This window comes from Nipponia nippon, unplaced genomic scaffold (assembly GCF_047370975.1).
Source record: "Nipponia nippon isolate SJK-2023a ecotype South Korea unplaced genomic scaffold, ASM4737097v1 scaffold_8, whole genome shotgun sequence".
Taxonomy (NCBI): Eukaryota; Metazoa; Chordata; class Aves; order Pelecaniformes; family Threskiornithidae; genus Nipponia; species Nipponia nippon.
In genome coordinates this window covers 2,001,158-2,019,234 of record NW_028262402.1, presented here as the reverse complement: position 1 = coordinate 2,019,234, position 18,077 = coordinate 2,001,158, and the positions used below count along the sequence as shown (strand labels likewise).

The window sequence follows — 18,077 nt, the reverse complement described above, 5'->3', positions numbered from 1 at the left end:
CAAACCCTAATTTCTCTCTAAAAATGAACAAAGAGATTGAATTTAATCTATTTCCCTTCAAAGAGCTTAAGCATTTAAAAAAGTGTGTGTATTATGCAAATCCCCATTCCATTCAAAAGAATTTAAGACGTGTTTGTCCATCACTTCTTCCAGGGACTCTTTCATATGTCAATCTCCTTTTTTTGAAGTCTGGTACTTCTGCAAATCCTGAATCTGGAAAAGAAGTGGAAGGAAAATATATGTATGACAAACTACAAATACAACACGTATGCAGACTTAACTATCTGTTTCTCAGAAGCAGTAACAGGCTTTAGCTTTAACCAGCATGCTCTGGATGAAAATTATCAGCCACCATAAAATTAAATGTGTACGGATTAACATTAACTACTACTCACTACTACCGATCAGTTTCATACATATCATACTCTAATAAAAACAATACAGGACCTGATATGCAAAATAAATACATCAACCTGCACTATGCTTAACCACAATATCTCAGTAAAGATTTTAATGCTTATTTCTGTTTCATTAATATTACACTCACTACTATTCAGTAATTGTGAAAGTTAATTCTTTTTAACCAGAGACATGTTCATGTTTCTAAGTTGTTTAAAAACTTACTTACATTCTTAAGATTCAAGTATTTTTCCAATAAAATATTTGAGAATTTGCTTATTCAAAATAAGTTACTGTAAGAAAATTCTGTTTAGTCTTTACAAAAAGTATCGTCAGAAAACGTCAACACTGACCTAAGGATTTAATCTGTTCCAGTGGAAATACTGGCTTGGCATATTGGAATTAATTGTTTGTGGTTTAATAAAAGTTTGATCTGAAGCCTGAAGAAATCCCTGGGGGTTCCCAGTGTGTCTTTTGAACTTGACTCTACACATTGCTTAAACTTGGGATTTCACATTTCTTAAATTTGGGACTTCAAAAGGCTTTCACTGTACGAAGGTATTTTTTTTTCATTAGCATGCACAACTATTTAGTATACTTATTTTTCCCCTGGCTAGTGAATAATAAAGTAAAATAAGCCTATTCTTCCAAAATCTAAAGCAAAAATCACTTTTCCTTGTTTTATTTGATTCGTATTTAAGTTCACCTTTGCCCTATTGGACAAGAGTATTACAGAAAGCTTATCAGTCAGAGACCACAGTGTTTTCAGAACACTGTAAAATGTGGTACGAGAAGAATATTCCCTGATCTCTACTGAAACTATTGTATTTAGAATTTTATACTCTCGGTGCCACTTACAGGTTACTGAAATACTGTTAACTACTCAGCAATACTCCAGGTCTCAATTTTAATCCCAATGGAGAGGCAACAGGTCTGTTCGGAGTTTCTGTATGAACATTTTAATTTACATAGGCTGAAAACTAAAAGCAGTTCGCCATATCCAATTAACTTTCCCTCTCTTTACTTCCATAATTGCCTTAAGCAGCCCATGAAACATAATGATATCAGTAAGTTACTGGTGTTTTCATGAAAGAGTCTGATCTAATTAGTGAAAGCATTTAATGCTGTGCTGATCTTGCTGTACCACCAAGAGATTTCACGACAGACAGCAACAGATAAAACATAAATTAAATCATCTGTACTAGGAGTTAGGCACTTTATTTAAGAAGCTTAACCTTGCATTTTTAAAGAACATGGCACCTCACCTATAGAGAAGGAGCAGAATCAAAAAAATACTACAATATACAATGCAGCAATGGTTAGTCTGACAGGGACTAGTGATGCTTTCCTACTTTTAAGACTCCATGGGTACATATTATGGCTTATCAAAAAAGGTCTCAAGCTAACTCTATTTGAGAAAGTAAACCAGGGATAGGAAAACTACAAAAAAAGAGAAGCCTGAAGCTTTTATATAAGGACTGTACACACTTTCAGGGTAAGCAAAGTTTTGAAGTACACACTATACCATCTATTTGAAGAAATATGCTTTGGAATAATTTCAAGATGGAGAGTTTAGCCCTGGAGACATTAGCTAAAAAAAAAAAAATTTTCCACAAATAAAGGAACTGTATGAAACAAACCTAGAAAGTTGTCAGAGTGAAATTCTTACTCCATTAATGCCAACAGCAAAACACAGCCATTAGTAGTATCTAAATTTCACTCTCTGAATTTGCTGAATCTACTTTTTGTCCTTTAGAGAAAATACTTTCTAGTCTTTTCTTCCCCCTTTTGTTCAAACCTATGTTTACAAAATAATCTTTCCCATAACTTTTAAAATAATTCTGGTATATTTATTATGCACATTTCAGGCACTGTCAAAGAGAGAAGAGGCTGAAGCTGACAATATTGGAGAACTACACTTTTCAATATTTTACCAAGGAAAAATAATGGCAGTAACACAGTCCTTTTTTTTTTTTTTTTTTTTTCCTGATATTCTTTATGCTCAAACCAGAAAATAAATGTTTAGGAATCTTTTATCACAGAAGAAATACATATGTAAGTATGTTTTTACTCGCATGCAACTCTTGGGTTGTATTGGATTTAACAATTATTTGAAGAAAATACAAAATCTGGTCTTAGAGATACTCATGTTTCCAGTTGATTACAAACAGAATTTCAGCAAATTCTGTTTGCTTTGGACACACCTGTTCCATTTTTTTCTTTTTTCCATAAGAATGGTGGACTTCGTTTTCTTTTTCCTTTAGATTCTCTACCTATTTGGTGAAAGTTCAGACTTTGAAGCTCATCTGGGTCAACAAAGAAATCAGAGAGAAAACTATCAGATGCAAATGAATTACATGGGCCTGTGGATGAAGCGTCATTCCATGAGGTCTGGTTAATCAGAATTTCTGGGCTTTTAAATGTTGTGTTTCTAAATTCTTCTAGAAAACTCTGAGAGCTCTCCTGAGGTGCATAGTCACTGAAAGTTGCAAAGAAATCCTCTTTTTCAGAGTTTTTGGAAGAACAATCAGAGCTGTAGTGCATCCTGAAAGGCTGTCTTTGAACATGAAGAGAATTCATAACATCTAGATGAGCAAAGTCTTCACAGTCCTTTGGCACAGTAAAGAAATTCTGCTTCCTCCCCATAATTACTGCTGGAGAACATGACTTCTTTTGCATATAGCTTGCATGATCAGAGTCAAAAAAACCCTGACGATGATTCAGCGGAGGAATTATGCCTTCAGAATTCATATGAGATGGTCCTGGTAGAGAAAAATGTCAACGATTCTGTTTGGAGAATGAAAAATTAGCATATTTCTCTACATTTTACAGAAAACCAAGATGCCATCAAGCATTTCCATTGCAGTCTGTCTCCTCAGAATAACTGACCTTTCCATGATTAGAAGATAAAGATTCTAATACACTCAAATTTTCACTTGGTTTCAAAGGAGACACATTTTCCTAGTAATTCAAGATATTACCTGTGCTGTTTGGTGTGTTACCAAGCAGCTCTAAAGACTGATGATTTTGGTTATAATCTGGATAGAATGTATTGAAGTTATTCAGGTTTTCTGGGAGTGATGCACCTTTCAGTGCTATTTCTAGTGGAGCAGTAGCATTTAGGCTGTACGAAGATGTCATGTCACTGAAATGCTGAAACAAACAAAAAAAGATACTTGAGTGTTTATAGTACATGTCTACACTGTCAAATATGAAAAGTTAAACCAGTTGTTAGGATTCTAAGATGTATAATTTTTTGTGTACTGGAAAGAAAAAAAAAAAGACTTACCAATACAGAAGGAGAGGCATGTACAGTAGACAATGTGCCACCTGTCTTAAATCTATAAACAGAGCAAGTAATAGCCTGTCTCTTGAAATGCAGGCAAATCAGTACCTTAATATACTTTATTCTCTTTCATTAGTCCAGGACTGTAGGAAGTAGTGTCTGCAATGGATTGGCGCATATCATACATCATAGAGGAATTAAACTGATGAGAACTTTTTCTGTTTTTCGGTCAGTAAACATGGTTTTACACATATGCAGTTATTACAATAGCATGCAGTAGTTGATATTCAGTGCCCAAATACCTGTCCACTTGCTCCTTCATCTTAACTGAATGCTTCTGATGTGGAAGTTTGTACTCCCATTGTCTTGACTGCTAAAAGCTGTGCATTTTTTATCTAATTAGCTGACTATCATCAGTCTATAATTTTCCCAGACTTGGCCCAACTGAAACAGTAGGAGCACACAATTCTAACTGCAGAGTGGACGCTTTAGTGAATGGAATTCTTCATCTTAACGTCTAGGGCTCTTTCAAGTGCTTAGTACTATGAATTTATAAATAGTGGGTTTATTATTGTGTAAGAAGATGGAAGGAAGGAAGGAAGGAAGGAAGGAAGGAAGGAAGGAAGGAAGGAAGGAAGGAAGGAAGGAAGGAAGGAAGGAAGGAAGGAAGGAAGGAAGAAAGGAAGGAAGGAAGGAGGGGAGGGAGGGACAAAAGTCCTGGAAATACTTAATTGGAAAACATTTCTTATAATAGGGAAACATCTAAGCTTGTGTGCTGATACAATACTTGCTACAATGAAGCTTGAAGAGGAAGCTGATCGAATGCATATTTTTCCAGTTAAGGAAATGTTCCAATCATCTTCACACAAACATAATGGTGACTTGACAAAATCAGCTGAGAATTAGCAGGCTCAACATTTTAGATATGAATTATATGCTAAAGCATATAATTAATTTTTAAATGATACCAGCAAACGTGCATGTAGCTTCAGATAAAAAAAAAACAAACTACAAACTGTATTACAACAGTGCAAAAAGATTGATCTAATACATAAATTAATTTTGGCCAACCTTTAAAACTTTTTTTGGAACCTCTGGCAGAAATTCCTGAAGTTGATCAAAGCTTGCAAGAAACAACCTGCTCAGCGAAGATACCTTCTTTAACATAAACTGAGCAACCAGAGGGTTGATACATGGAAAAGTAAGCAGGCATTTCTCTGTCTGGAAATGGAAATTATTTTGTTAGATTGCTATCTGACAAACTTTTTTTCTTTTTTTTCTGTTTCTACAGAATGACATCCCTATGAATAGGTCATACAGTATATAACAGAAATAGAGCTTTCAAATAGCGCACTTTCATAGCTCCAAAACCTTTTTTTTTTCTTTTACTACAGATGTAGCAGTGTATCATTTTTGCAAAAGAGTAAGTTCTGCATAATAGTTTGATAAAAAGCAAGCACAGTCTGAAAATGTTTCTATTCTAAAGGATGAAACCAGTGAATCATGTAAACTTGATTTGAAAATGCATTACCAGCTTTACCATTTATTCTCCATTTTGAAGAGAATTACCTAAGTCAGGATAAACTGAGAAAGTTGGTTTTGTTTTACAGAAGCTGTACTTGTAAACAGCAATGAGACAGGTGCCAAAAGCAGGAGTTGCTAGGGGGAAGACGAATGTCACACAGAGGGCAGCAAGTTGAAAGCTGCAGCATTTTAAGAACGTCAGCTTCCGGTTCCTGACTTTCATAAAGCTCTGCACTCAACAGATGCCAGGATCTAATACCTTTAACAGAGGCATAATACAATCAATGACTCCTCTCAGTTTTTTACCAATATCCTTAATCTCTAAATTGGAAAACCTATAATCCATATCCCACTCTCGAAAGGCCATGCCAACACCTGCTTTAAAATGCTTCCGTATTTTGCACAAGCCAAAAAGGATCTTGGCTTTCCAACAGTTCAAAGCTTCCATATAAAATGAACAAATCCACATGTTTAATTTGAAAACCTTAATATACAAATTAAAGAACATCATATACTTGGCTGTGACTGATGGACCCGTTCCAGCATTTATTGTAAATATCCAGTATCAACTACTGCATGAGAAGCCAAACAAATTTCTACTATCTTGTAGTAAAACAAGTCTGTAAGCAACACCATTGACTTCAGTAATGGATCAGCACTGATGAATTTGGCTTCCTGCCCAAGTGCATGTTTATCTTTTACAATTTGGATAGCCTTAGTGCCTAGAACTGTAGAACCATAGAACTGTACGCAATGGCCAGTGGATGTGGAGGATAAACTTCTCTGCTGATTAACTGTGAAAGCACGGGGAAAGTCCAAGTCGCACCTAATTGTGCTGGCAAGGATGACAGAAGCTTTATATATATGTGTGTATATATATATGCATATATATATATATAAAATATGTATGTGTGTATATATAATAATGCTTATTTTAATAATATATTTTAAGAGAACAACAAAAAAAGTTTAGAACTTTATGAGTCTGAGAAACAGGAAGAAAACAGTGTAATTTAATGGAAACATAAGCAAACCTCAGACGGCAAAACAGAAAGCCAGGATTTGTCCAGCCACTCATGAGGGCTGATATCAGATGCTATCAAAATGTTGTCAGCAATCTGACGAATTACCAGTGCTGTCTCTTCAATTCCTGGCACAAGAACTACCTAAAAGGCATACATAATATTTTTGGTTAAAACTTATACTAAGGAATGTCTCAATTTCCTACAGTAGTTAAATGGGAAAGCTTAAAGGTGACCCTGAACACAACAGCTGGTAATGTGGAGTAATTAAACTGACCCATGTTTATCATGCGGAGGAACTCCAACCTCTGACCACTAGCCTGGCCACAAATTACGCTCCTTATTTATGCAAATCCTATGTAGGTGGAATTAGTTTATCCTATAGGTCTTTTATATGGGTATAACATGAGTTCCTAATAAAACAGGTAACTCTGAGGTGCCTAATATAGTTTAAGAAGATGTGTAACACTTCGGAAGTGTAAGTAATTTCCACACGAACTACACTGCTGAGTACCTGGAATGAAAAAAGCTTTGTCCTCTCCTTAACCTTCATTTAATCAGATAAATTTGAAACAAATTTTAATATGCAAATAAGTAAACAATTGCCTAAAAAGATGTTACTTCATGCAAAAGAAATGTTACAGACATCAACTTGGTAAGCCAAATGAAATTTTTGCCCCATTTTTTAATGTTGATTATTCTAGATACTGCATTTTCTGATTTATAATGAAAAAAAGGTTAATTTTTCTTGCCACATACATAAAAAAAGCAAACTAGCTGACAGCAGAGAAAATTACACTTTCTTTCTTTCTTTCTTCTACTACATTAGTAACATAATATTAATCTGAAACTTCAAATTAAGACATAAGAAGGACTAATACACATTCTAATAATTTATAAAATTAAATGTACATTCTGATTTCGTGACTCCTAGTCATAAAAACACTTCAGCTGCTATTTGAATCTGATTTACTTGTACTGGACTCAACACAGTCTTTTCACTGACTTCAGCAGCACTGAATTAAGCTCCTCTCTCTTATTTTAATAATTTTGAGCTATTTTATGTTTTTGATGTAGAATGTATACTTGATTAAGCCCTTTAGAAATATCATACAGTGAAGATAACAGAAAGGTTGTTATCAAAAAAATTACCTTCACTTCAAAGTCTTCTGACTTCTGTGTAAGTTCAATTAAAGTGGCATAAATTAAGACAAGGTTAAGCAGAGTATCTCCCCTGAGACTGTATCTATAAAACAGTTTCATTGGATGGTTAATATTTAATATGCACATATAATAATTGAAAACATTTGTTCCATGTGTTAATAAATGCCTGTTTCATTTCCTGGAATTCAGAATACTAGCACAGTTTGAGCATTAGTATCTGTGAAAGGAGAACCAGGATACATTAAGTGATTCAGTGCTGAAAGATGCACCGTGAGGAAGAAAATGGAGTCAGCCCACAGCAAAGCAAGCTTGGCCTGAAGCTAAAGGACTGGATCAGGGTCAGTCACTGCAGAAAAATCATACAGAGAGGAAAGGTGATGCATGGAAAATTTACCACTTGCTCATAGAAAAAAAATCTCACAACAGGTAATAGAGGAATGATTATGAACTATATCAACAACAGTTGTGCTTCGACAGCAAAAGAAGAACTACCAACGGATTGGAAGAACACTTGAAGAATGTCTCCCTCTTGCAAATGATATACAGTGATGCTAACACAGTAATTCATAACCATGTATTTGTAGGGGTTAATTTACTTCAAACAGTTATAAAGAATAATTCCAGTGGTTAATATCCTTAGACTTGTGAAACTTTGGGACCTGTTGATTTGAAATAGACCTCACCTTAGCATTACCTGCCTCAAATCCTGTTATTTTATAACAACCATCTCTTTATCGCTTGTGTAAGACTAAAAAGATCCTAACACATAAAAAACATCTTTTCTAGCTTTTTTTTGGGTCTCCTGTGATTGCTGTTAGTTTTATCATTCCACCAACTTTTTCAGCAGGAGCATGACCACACTGTAACTAAGTGAAATGTCCAAAGCACACTAGAAATATGAGCTTACAATATTCATATTGTTCTAAGAGAAATATGTTCCTCCAGAGAAATTCAAAGAACACAGAGTGTTAGCTTGTTCTAATAAGCAGCTTCCTTTAGTGATAAGTTTGTTTTAAAAATACCAAGATAACAAAAGAATTTCGTAACTTACTCTAAACTCAGTCTTTCTCTGGAATAGAAAACAATCCAACAGCATGTATATTGGAGCGATAATGCCATCAGCTTCGCTATTACATTGTCACAGGATTTCTCATAATTTAGTTCTTCCATACTCTACCATAAAATTAATATAAAAAGTTAAAATTAAATAAATATATTACCATGGCTGTCACAAGCTGTTAATGTGCATATTTGTATTATTACAGGGCGGTCAGGCACTGGAACAGGCTGCCCAGGGAAGTGGTTGAGTCCCCATGCCTGGAGGTATTTAAAAGACGGGTAGACGTGTTGCTTAGGGACATGGTTTAGTGGTGGACTTCGCAGTGCTAGGTTAACAGTTGGATTTGATGATCTTAAAGGTGTTTTCCCACCTAAATGATTCTATGATTCTATGATTATGCAGAAGTTAGATCAAAAATAAATACAGCTAAATAATATAGGTATTAAAGACACATTTGGGAGCCAGGAAAAATAGCTTGTATTCCCAGCTTTTATTTTGTTTGACCTTTAAAAACCTGAGTCACTGCTTCATGCCTCTTTTTCCCTCCTGTAAAAAGGAAAAACTGCTACTAACTTTTTAGCATGTTCTTATGTTTAATAATGCAAAATACTGTTATAAGCCTCCGAAACACTTAACCTATACAAATCATATTATACCCACACTGAATATATAAAGTACAACACTGCTAATTGCAGTAGCATTTTCAGTAGCATGTAGGAATGTCCATCTGTGTTGTGCTTGCAATACTATTTGATTATTTTATTCTTTATCTTTCAGTAGCAGTTCTTCTACATGTAAAGTCATCTGTGTTGCTGCATACCAGAATTTAAGTATTATGCTACCGTCTAAACTATTACGTTTTATTAAAAGTAGGACAAATTATTCTCTAGACTAATTCAGATAACTATCTGAAATGGGAGGAATTAACATGCACATTGGTAAGAGAATATAGTCACAGATACATTTAATTGGTTATTACAATATTCCTTTATACAACCCTATTTTCAAATACACATCCTTTAAGTATATTTAATACAATCTAATCTCAGGTCAAATGTTACACTTCTGTGAAGAAACGTAGGTACAGACACACGAACATTTTAAACTAGTCAAACTGGCACACACAGAATTTTGGAGTTAATGAATTTAGAAATTACTTGTGTTGTGGGACAATGCATGAAGTATGATTACAAGGAAGAAAAGCTATGTTAGAAAGCTGCAGATATAGCCTAGAAGTGACCCAATGCATAACAGAATTTGGACATACTAGTTTAATTTTGTACCTGCAAAAAGATAGCAGTACATTCACTTATTGTCAACACAACATATCGATCTGCACTTCCAAAGAGCCTTAAGGAGTAACTGCTGCTTCTTTCAACAAAGGTAATGCTGTACCTGAAGAAGTCAAATTATTTTATTAAATCTCAGTTAAGTAAAATAATATTTTCTTAAAGGAAATGAATAACATACAACTCAATACAATTTTTAAAATTACACAGTCTTGTCATGCCTTCATCTTTCTCAAATGCTCAAGTTCATTTTAAGACACATTCAAAGAATACACATAAATGTAGCAGTGACTTAATGAAATATTACTGGATTAATTCAACTATGTTGCTAATGGCACCGAATATGACCTTGATATACAGCCTTTGAGTTTACAAAAAAAAAGACGTAATACAGAAACTAAGATAGATAAATCAAGAAAATATACTTAGATATTCCTTTTGAGTAATTAAATGTATACTGTGTTTCATTTCTTCTTCTTTTCCTGATCGTAACAGGGAAAGCAAACTGAGTGAAAACTCCCTGACTGTCATTGGTGTGATCCTAAATTTTTCTGAGTGAGCGAGAACTGCCAGCAGCACAGCCCCTCTTTACCTTTGTGTTAGCAAAGACTCACTGAATGAACACCACATGTTTACGGCTTTCAGGGACTCTTGGCTGACTAAAGGGGGGAGTTGAGAAGTGACAACTGTCACACTACTTGGCCTCATCCTTAGGGAACACAAGAGACCTAAACCTGAATCTCCCTGCAGTAAGTCCTCTAGAAACTTGTACAGACAGTGTATTCAGACATTAACAAAAAAGTGAACTATAAGCTTTTCTGAAACTATATAGCTCTTTGCTCACCTATTTAAGTACTTCATCAGTGCTAAAAGGAGCTAGTGAGAAAGTACCAAAAAGCATTCCTGGCTATTTAGGTTACGGCCAGGCTGAACAGAGAATTTGAACAGGTCAGAGTTTAAAAGTGCATGTCAAATTAAATGTTTAAATTTTAAAGTCAAACATACAAATTATTTTTTTTTTTTTGCTATTGAGCTGTAATTAGACAGCTCAAAAATGGCTTCATAGCTGACTCGAGGGTATAGCAAGTATCAAAGCCAGAACATCTCTTCAGCAACATGGTGAAATCAACCATCTGTATCTCTGGCATTATGTTTAAGAAATGCTGCTGCTCTGTCCCCTATTTCTTTCTTTTTTTTTCCTCCCTGTGAAAAGCTGCTTTTATCAGGTATTTATTGTTGTGAAAGCAAAATGCAAGAAAATTATATCAAAGAAAATAATGCACATGTACAATGATTTACAAACATGAAAATTTTGGTTCAGGTTAAAGAGTATTCAAAATTAAGTGAATATTGGATCTGAATTTTACAAATAAAGTAGCTTTTGTTTTTAATTTAACCTCTCCCAAGAGCTGTGATGCATCAGAAAATAAGACTGTTTTACTGCTGTTTATTTTGGTTTATTAGCATAGTTCCGGTAGTTAAAAAACAAAAAATCCCAAAGCAATTTTTATGAAGAATTAAGTTCAAAGTCTTCCAAGAAGCACCAAAGCAAAAAATGTTTTGGGGTAACATCATGATTTTCAGGGAAAAGTAGACAACTTACTTAAAAAGTTGTTTTGATCAAAAGTGCCAGTTCATTATTAAAATAAACAAATCGGCCAGTTCCATTCTGGTTGACATCTATGTGAATCTATAGAATTAAGCTATCAACTTCAGCAGAAAAATTATCATCTTGTCTCTTAAAATGCTAATACTGTAATTGCAGTAATGTACCTGACAGCCAAGCTGATGGCCACTACATGATATAGTAGGACAAGATACATGTCCTGGAAAACCCAAAATAAGTAGTCAATAAGATTAAATAGGTTATTTTCACTCACTTGGATTCCAGAAGCTGAAGAATATCTGGCATATTAAGAAGACCTTCAGTTGTCATAAATACATACGGAATCTGTACCTCCAGAAGAAAGGAACCACAGTAATTCCCTGAAACATTTTGTATATATAAGATAATAGTTTCATAAGCAAAAAAAAAATAAAGATACATTTAGGTATTTAAATAGACATATCTTTTAAAACTGCAGCTTTTATTCATCCCCATTAAAATGCTTCCATTATATGCTTTTTTTTTTTTTTCAAAATTAAAGTCTTCTTAATCTCTTTGAAGTTAAGCTTTAATTTATATTCTTTTAGACCTACAGCAACATTCCCTTAGGATGAGGAAGGGTGGATACAGCTTGTAGTAACTGTAAACAACCTGTGAACTTGGCACAAGTCTTTTATCAACCAACATTTACTACTACATCCTGGCCAAAACCAAGCTCACACCCTAAGAAAAATACCTTCCTATCTTGCTGTATAGATAAACCAGCTCTGTTTACTTAGCTTTCTGCCTTCATAATTTATTGCTCATTCTCTTCCACAGGCACATGGATGTAGCATTTTAGGGAATAGAAAATGCTTTCCTTTCGTATGCTAGCCCAATTATTTAGTACAATTCTGGAGAGCACTTACCCATTTGTATTGTTTCAGGGAGGGTGGTTTTAAAAGACATGTAAGTAACATTCAGATTTTTGCACAGATTTTTCCAGCAAGAGTTTTCAGAATAATCATATTCCATTACTAATGAGAAGTGTGTCCAAGGGAAGTCAGCTCCAATTTGCTGATTATGTACAACAACACAGGAATATCTACTAAGGCTTAAAAAACCAACAAAATAGTAATAAAATTAAGTTCAGGCAGAATTAACCCCAGAATAAAATAAACACATTTTTACTTTGAAGAATTATCACAGTTTAAAGTCTGTTTACAAAAAAGTGTTTACCCTTCATGAAATTAAAACTGTAATTTCTTTAAAAAATAATTTAAAAATTAAAAGCTGTACTTCCCCCCCCTCCAATTATCTACCTGAAGTATTCATATTTTCCTGCAATGTCATAATTTGTCATTACATCTCCTATGCCCTTTCCCTTCCACCTTTTTCTAAAACATGCAAAACAAACATGTTTTTCTACACATTTTTCTAAATGAGTTTTTTCTAAAACAAGTGAAACAAAATAAAAAGTTAAAAACATGCAGTTGCATGTTTTCTAGAAGTTCCTCTGAGCCGCACAACCAAGCATTTTACTAGAGTGTGGACAAATTCCCCCCTCATGGAATGAAGCTGTAGATGCATATTCTGAAATTTTTACTCCAGACTGGAAAGTCCCATGGAAATTAACAAAAGTAAGAAAAGTTTCACTGACATTAGTCCTGAGTAAAGACTTTGTTTTCAAAAGTCAAGAATTTAACTTACTTGCTTATGATATCTTTATAACCTAAAAAGGTTCTTTTTTTGTCAAAATTCAAATCCATAGCTTTTAAACCTGCATAAAAAGAATTAAAGCCTTAATCAAACAAATGAGCCTCTTCAGGTATGAATCACTACAATAAGCAGCAAATGTGGAACAACACAGATATTAAAATTTTATGTATTTCATTGTCTGTCTTGAAGTCCTACACAATTTCAGTTTATATTGCACTGGCAGGTACAATGATTTAGAAACTTTCATTTTTGAACCCAAGGAAGAAGTAATGCGAACAAGTTTCATGTCTCACAAACTCACAACCTGGTTACCTTTAAATGAAAAATTAAAGGCTAGTGCAAAAGGAAGCATCTTTGCCCCCTTATCATTTAAATCCTTTACACTTTCTGTACACTTCAAATTTTACAAGTATGACTGGAAGATGTAGGTAAAAAGGGATATTTGTATAACACAAATGCCTCTATTCAAAAGTTTAGTTAGTTGGATTGACCTGTGTTTGCAACCAGATCTTAAGATCTTAAAAAAATAAAATACTTTTCATTAGTTATTATTATTAGTAAAAGCATTGTGAACATGCCTCCTCCCTTTCAAAACATTCTAAAAGACAGGCTTTCTTCTTTTAAGAGCACAGGAAATTTAACTTTATTTTTGAAGGCAAAAGAACAATACAATACATGACACTGTTGATAAGGTTCAAGCAAGAAGGAGTTATAAAAATGGCTTTTAAAAAGCAATATGACAAGAATCAGTGGCTTGCTCTAAACAAAAGTACAGACTCAAATAATAATCTTCCTGAAGCATGTTTGTTTTACCAGATGAATCTGTGACGTTGAACAAGCTTGTACAAAAATTACTCACAGGTAAAATGATGAATTGATGAAAGTGTTGCATATACCAGTGGGGGGCGGGATATTGGAAACAGTATTTTTTTTCCCTTGACTTTAATAGGTTGCTACAGCTTGTGCTTACATATTTAGCAAATTAGCAAACAAGGCCAGCAACAGATGGCTAAGGAAAATCGTGATATGTACCTAACTACTCATTTAAGGTTTTATGCTAGGGAGCTTAGTTAAGACTTCTAAATTCTAACTGTTCTTAATAAGCTTGCAAGGAAGAAAACTTGTGCCACCGATCATCTAAAAACAATGAGACCATCTGACTAAGACACCAGATGCAATTACAACTAGGCAATGGGCTGCCCACATCTCCTTTTTGTTCTGTTAAATCTTTGACTTGACAGATGAACTATCATTCGCTTGCAAGAGAAAATATCATACCAGAACTCTTAATCAGGGGGAAATAAAATTACAAGAAAGAAAAAAGTCTGATGGAAGAGTTAGGAAATAGAAAACAGTGAGAAAAGTATACAGAAAGGTTCCTTATGAGGAGAAAAGGGAGAAACACCTGCAAAAAGCATGCAAACAGGAAGGCAGCGAAGCACAGAATAACAGCCACGTTTTCTTTCAAAATACACATAAAAATAATTATTTACCTTCTACTCTAGATAAAGTGTGAATGAGGGCAGCTTTTTCTCTTTCAGAGTCCATCCTTGTTATGATTAGTATCTGGAAGAAGATAAGTAAAAAAAACTCTAGTACTGTAAAAAATTGTTCTTTCAACCTGCATACATCTTTCTTTCTCCTTTGTGAAGAAAGCACAAGATTGACTAAGCAGGTGGCAAAAATGGAAACCTTGGAGTTTTCCAGAATGACAATTACAGAATCATAGAATATCTCAAGTTGGAAGGGACCCATCAGGATCATCAAGTCCAACTCCCTGCTCCTCCCAGGACTACCCAACACTAAACCATATGATGAGGAACATCGTCCAGATGCTCCTCGAACTCTGACAGGCTTGGTGCTGTGACCACTTCCCTGGGGAGCCTGTTCCAGTGACCGACCGCCCTCTCTCAGTGAAGAACCTTTTCCTAATGACGAGTCTGAACTTCCCCTGACGCGGCTTCATTCCATTTCCTTGTCCTATCGTTGGTCACCAGAGAGAGGAGATCAGCACCTCCCCCTTTGCTGCCCCCCTTGAGGAAGCTGCAGACTGCGATGAGGTCACCCCTCAGCCTTCTCTTCTGCAAGCTAACAAAGCAAGTGATCTCACCCACTCCTCCTAAGTCTTGCCCTCGAGGCCTTTCACCATCTTGGTCTCCCTCCTCTGGACACACTCTCATAGTCTGATGTCCTTCTGATACTGAGGCACCCACAACTGCACACAGGACTCAAGATGGAGTCGCACCAGGGCGGTGTAGCGTGGGACAATTGCCTCCCTTGACTGGCTAGCTATGCTGTGCTTGATGCACCCCAGGACACAGTTGGCCCTTTTGGCTGCCAGGGCACACTGTTGACTCATATTCAACTTGCCATCTACCCAAACCTCCAGATCTCTTTCCACAGGGCTGCTCTCCAGCCTCTCATCCCCCAATTTGCACGTATAACCAGGATTAGCCTGTCCCAGGAGGAGAATCGGGCACTCGCTCTTGTTAAATGTCATATGGTTGGTTATTGCCCAGCTCTCTAGTCTATCCACATCTCTCTGTAAGGCCTCTCTACCCTCCAGGGAATCCACAGCTACTCCTAATATAGTATCATCAGCAAACTCACTTTATGTACATTCGATTCTTCCATCCAGATAATTTATAAAAACATTAAAGAGCTCTGGCCCTAAAATTGAGCCCTGGGGAACCCCACTGGTGACTGGCCACCAGCCTGATGTAACCCCATTTACTGTAACTCTTTGAGCCTGACCCATCAGCCAACTGTTCACCTAATGTATTACAGACTTGTCTAGCTGTGTGCTGGACATTTTGTCCAGAAGGACACTGTGAGAGACAGTATCAAAAGCTGTGCTAAAATCCCAAACACCACATCTACTGGCTTCCCTTGGTCAACTAGCTGGGTGATCTCGTCATAAAAGGAAATTACGTTGGTTAAGCAGGGCCTTCGCCTCATAAACCCGTGCTGGCTATGACCAATGACTGCATTGTCTCTCAGGTGTTTTTCAACATCTCCCAGAATAACCTTCTCCATAATTTTATCAGGCACTAAAGTGAGACTGACAGGCCTGTCATTACCAGGGACTTCCTTCTTGCCCTTCTTGAAAATTGGGACATTTGCCAGCTTCCGGTCTACTGGGACCTCTCCAGACTCCCAAGACTGTTGAAAAATAATGGAGAGAGGTCCCATGATGACATTGGCCAGCTCTTTCAGTACCCTGGGATGAATCCCACTGGGCCCCACAACTTTATACCCATCCAGCTGGAGCAGCAAGTCTCAAACAAGTTCAGGATCATCTGGGAATTTATCATCCCCCCAGTCATGGTCTTCCAGCACAGGGCTCTGGGGGTCCCAGGGCCCATCACTGGTGTTGAAGACAGAGGCGAAGAAGGCATTAAACATCTCTGCTTTGTCTACGTCCTTATTTGTGAGGTGACCGGCCTTGTCAAGCAATGTTATCTCTGATTCTCCTTTTGCTGTTAACATATTTTAAAAAGCCCTTTTTGTTGTCCTTTACAGTGCTGGTCCACTTGAACTCTAATCAAGTTTTGGCCACACGAATTTTCTCCCTAAAGTGGTGAACCACATCTCCGTAGTCCTCCCATGTTGCCTGTCCTTGCTTCCAATGTCTGTACACTTTCTTTTTCCACCTAAGTTCTAGAAGAAGATCCCTGCTCAGCCAAGCTGGCCTTCTGCCCCACTTGCTTGACTTCTGACACTTTGGAATTGCCTGCTCCTGCGCTCTTAAGAGATGGCTCTTAAAAAGTGACCAGCATTCATGGACCTCAATACCTTCAAAAGCAGATTCCCAGGGGACCTTACTAATTAGCTCATTCAGCAGCCCAAAGTCTGCTGTCCCCATATCCAGGGTCATAGTTTTGCTGGTGGTTTTTCTCCTGTCACCAACAATTTGAAACTCAGGGGTATGTGTGCATTATTACAAAAATTGAAGAAGGAATATTATAGAAGACATCAGTGTCAGAATTCAGTTTTATGAACAAAGCTGTTCTAGCAGAAATCTCAAACTGGAATATTTGACTCAAAAATGCTATTTAAAGGTACTATCTAATGACTCATACCACATTATTACTGTTGCACTAGACAGATTATTACTATCACATTAGAGGCATTATCCCTATGGATGCAAAACTTAAACTGAAGATATCTAGAATTCAGCCTGCAAGATGGTGATGTACTGGAGGGTGGTACTAGAGGTACTGCTGAACTAGTTAGAAAGATTTTCCAGAGCACAGATGAAGTACACTGAAATGTTCCTGCCAGAGACTGCTTAACTCTGAGACTCATTAAATACTGCTTAAGATGAAAACGTTGAAAAGGATTAGAATCTACCAAACTGACATAGTTTTAAAAAGAATCATTACCAGAGAAGGTGTTTACTTTGTCCACCATTTCAACTGATACAAACTGAACTTGTGCTACATAATCAAAGAAGAATATGTACACGCATACAGGATTTACACCATAATTTCAGACAGGATGATCTCTGAACCTTTATGCCATTGTATAGACACTTTCATGGTGCACACAGTATAAGATTTTTAAGGAGGCACATGGCATTGTCTAACTCTTAAGACTTACAGATGCAAGATAATTATGTATGTAAATATTAATATTGTGTTAGATCTTGTCAGAAAAGAACTTCTGGATATCGGTCAGCCTGACAAGCTTAAGGCAGGTTTCCATTTCCATATGTTGGTGCACAGAACAGCCACTGACAACGCACTGGCTCCTTTGAAAGCAGTTTGGACAACTGCATTTTAAAATGCAGACCTGCTTTTTCACACGTGATACAACAGCATAGTCATCATATGTTGTTGTGAGCTAGATGACATTTTTAGTCATGTTCTATCTAATCATGAGTACAAAAGATAATGAAACAAAAAGTTCAGTTTATTCCATTAGTGGCTTCTTGCTTACAAAGGAAACGTCCCATTATAATCCTGTGTCAATAACAACTTTGGATAATAAAGGGATAACCAGATTATCATATTTCACATCACGTTAA

General features: G+C 36.1%; 1 protein-coding gene across 1 annotated transcript in view; it reads right to left on the bottom strand.

Moving 5' to 3' along the window:
- The window catches only part of SHOC1 (shortage in chiasmata 1), a 64,285-nt gene continuing 46,208 nt past the window's right edge, over positions 1-18,077 (bottom strand). The window contains exons 18-28 of the mRNA XM_087742234.1: positions 14,542-14,614; positions 13,040-13,109; positions 12,259-12,443; positions 11,625-11,730; positions 9,739-9,850; positions 8,447-8,568; positions 7,384-7,477; positions 4,757-4,906; positions 3,381-3,552; positions 2,604-3,161; positions 1-213 (exon numbers count right to left, since the gene is read on the bottom strand). Coding sequence (XP_087598360.1) covers positions 113-213; positions 2,604-3,161; positions 3,381-3,552; positions 4,757-4,906; positions 7,384-7,477; positions 8,447-8,568; positions 9,739-9,850; positions 11,625-11,730; positions 12,259-12,443; positions 13,040-13,109; positions 14,542-14,614 — 1,743 coding nt within the window. The 3' untranslated portion in view covers positions 1-112. The remainder of the gene's footprint in view (positions 214-2,603; positions 3,162-3,380; positions 3,553-4,756; positions 4,907-7,383; positions 7,478-8,446; positions 8,569-9,738; positions 9,851-11,624; positions 11,731-12,258; positions 12,444-13,039; positions 13,110-14,541; positions 14,615-18,077) is intronic.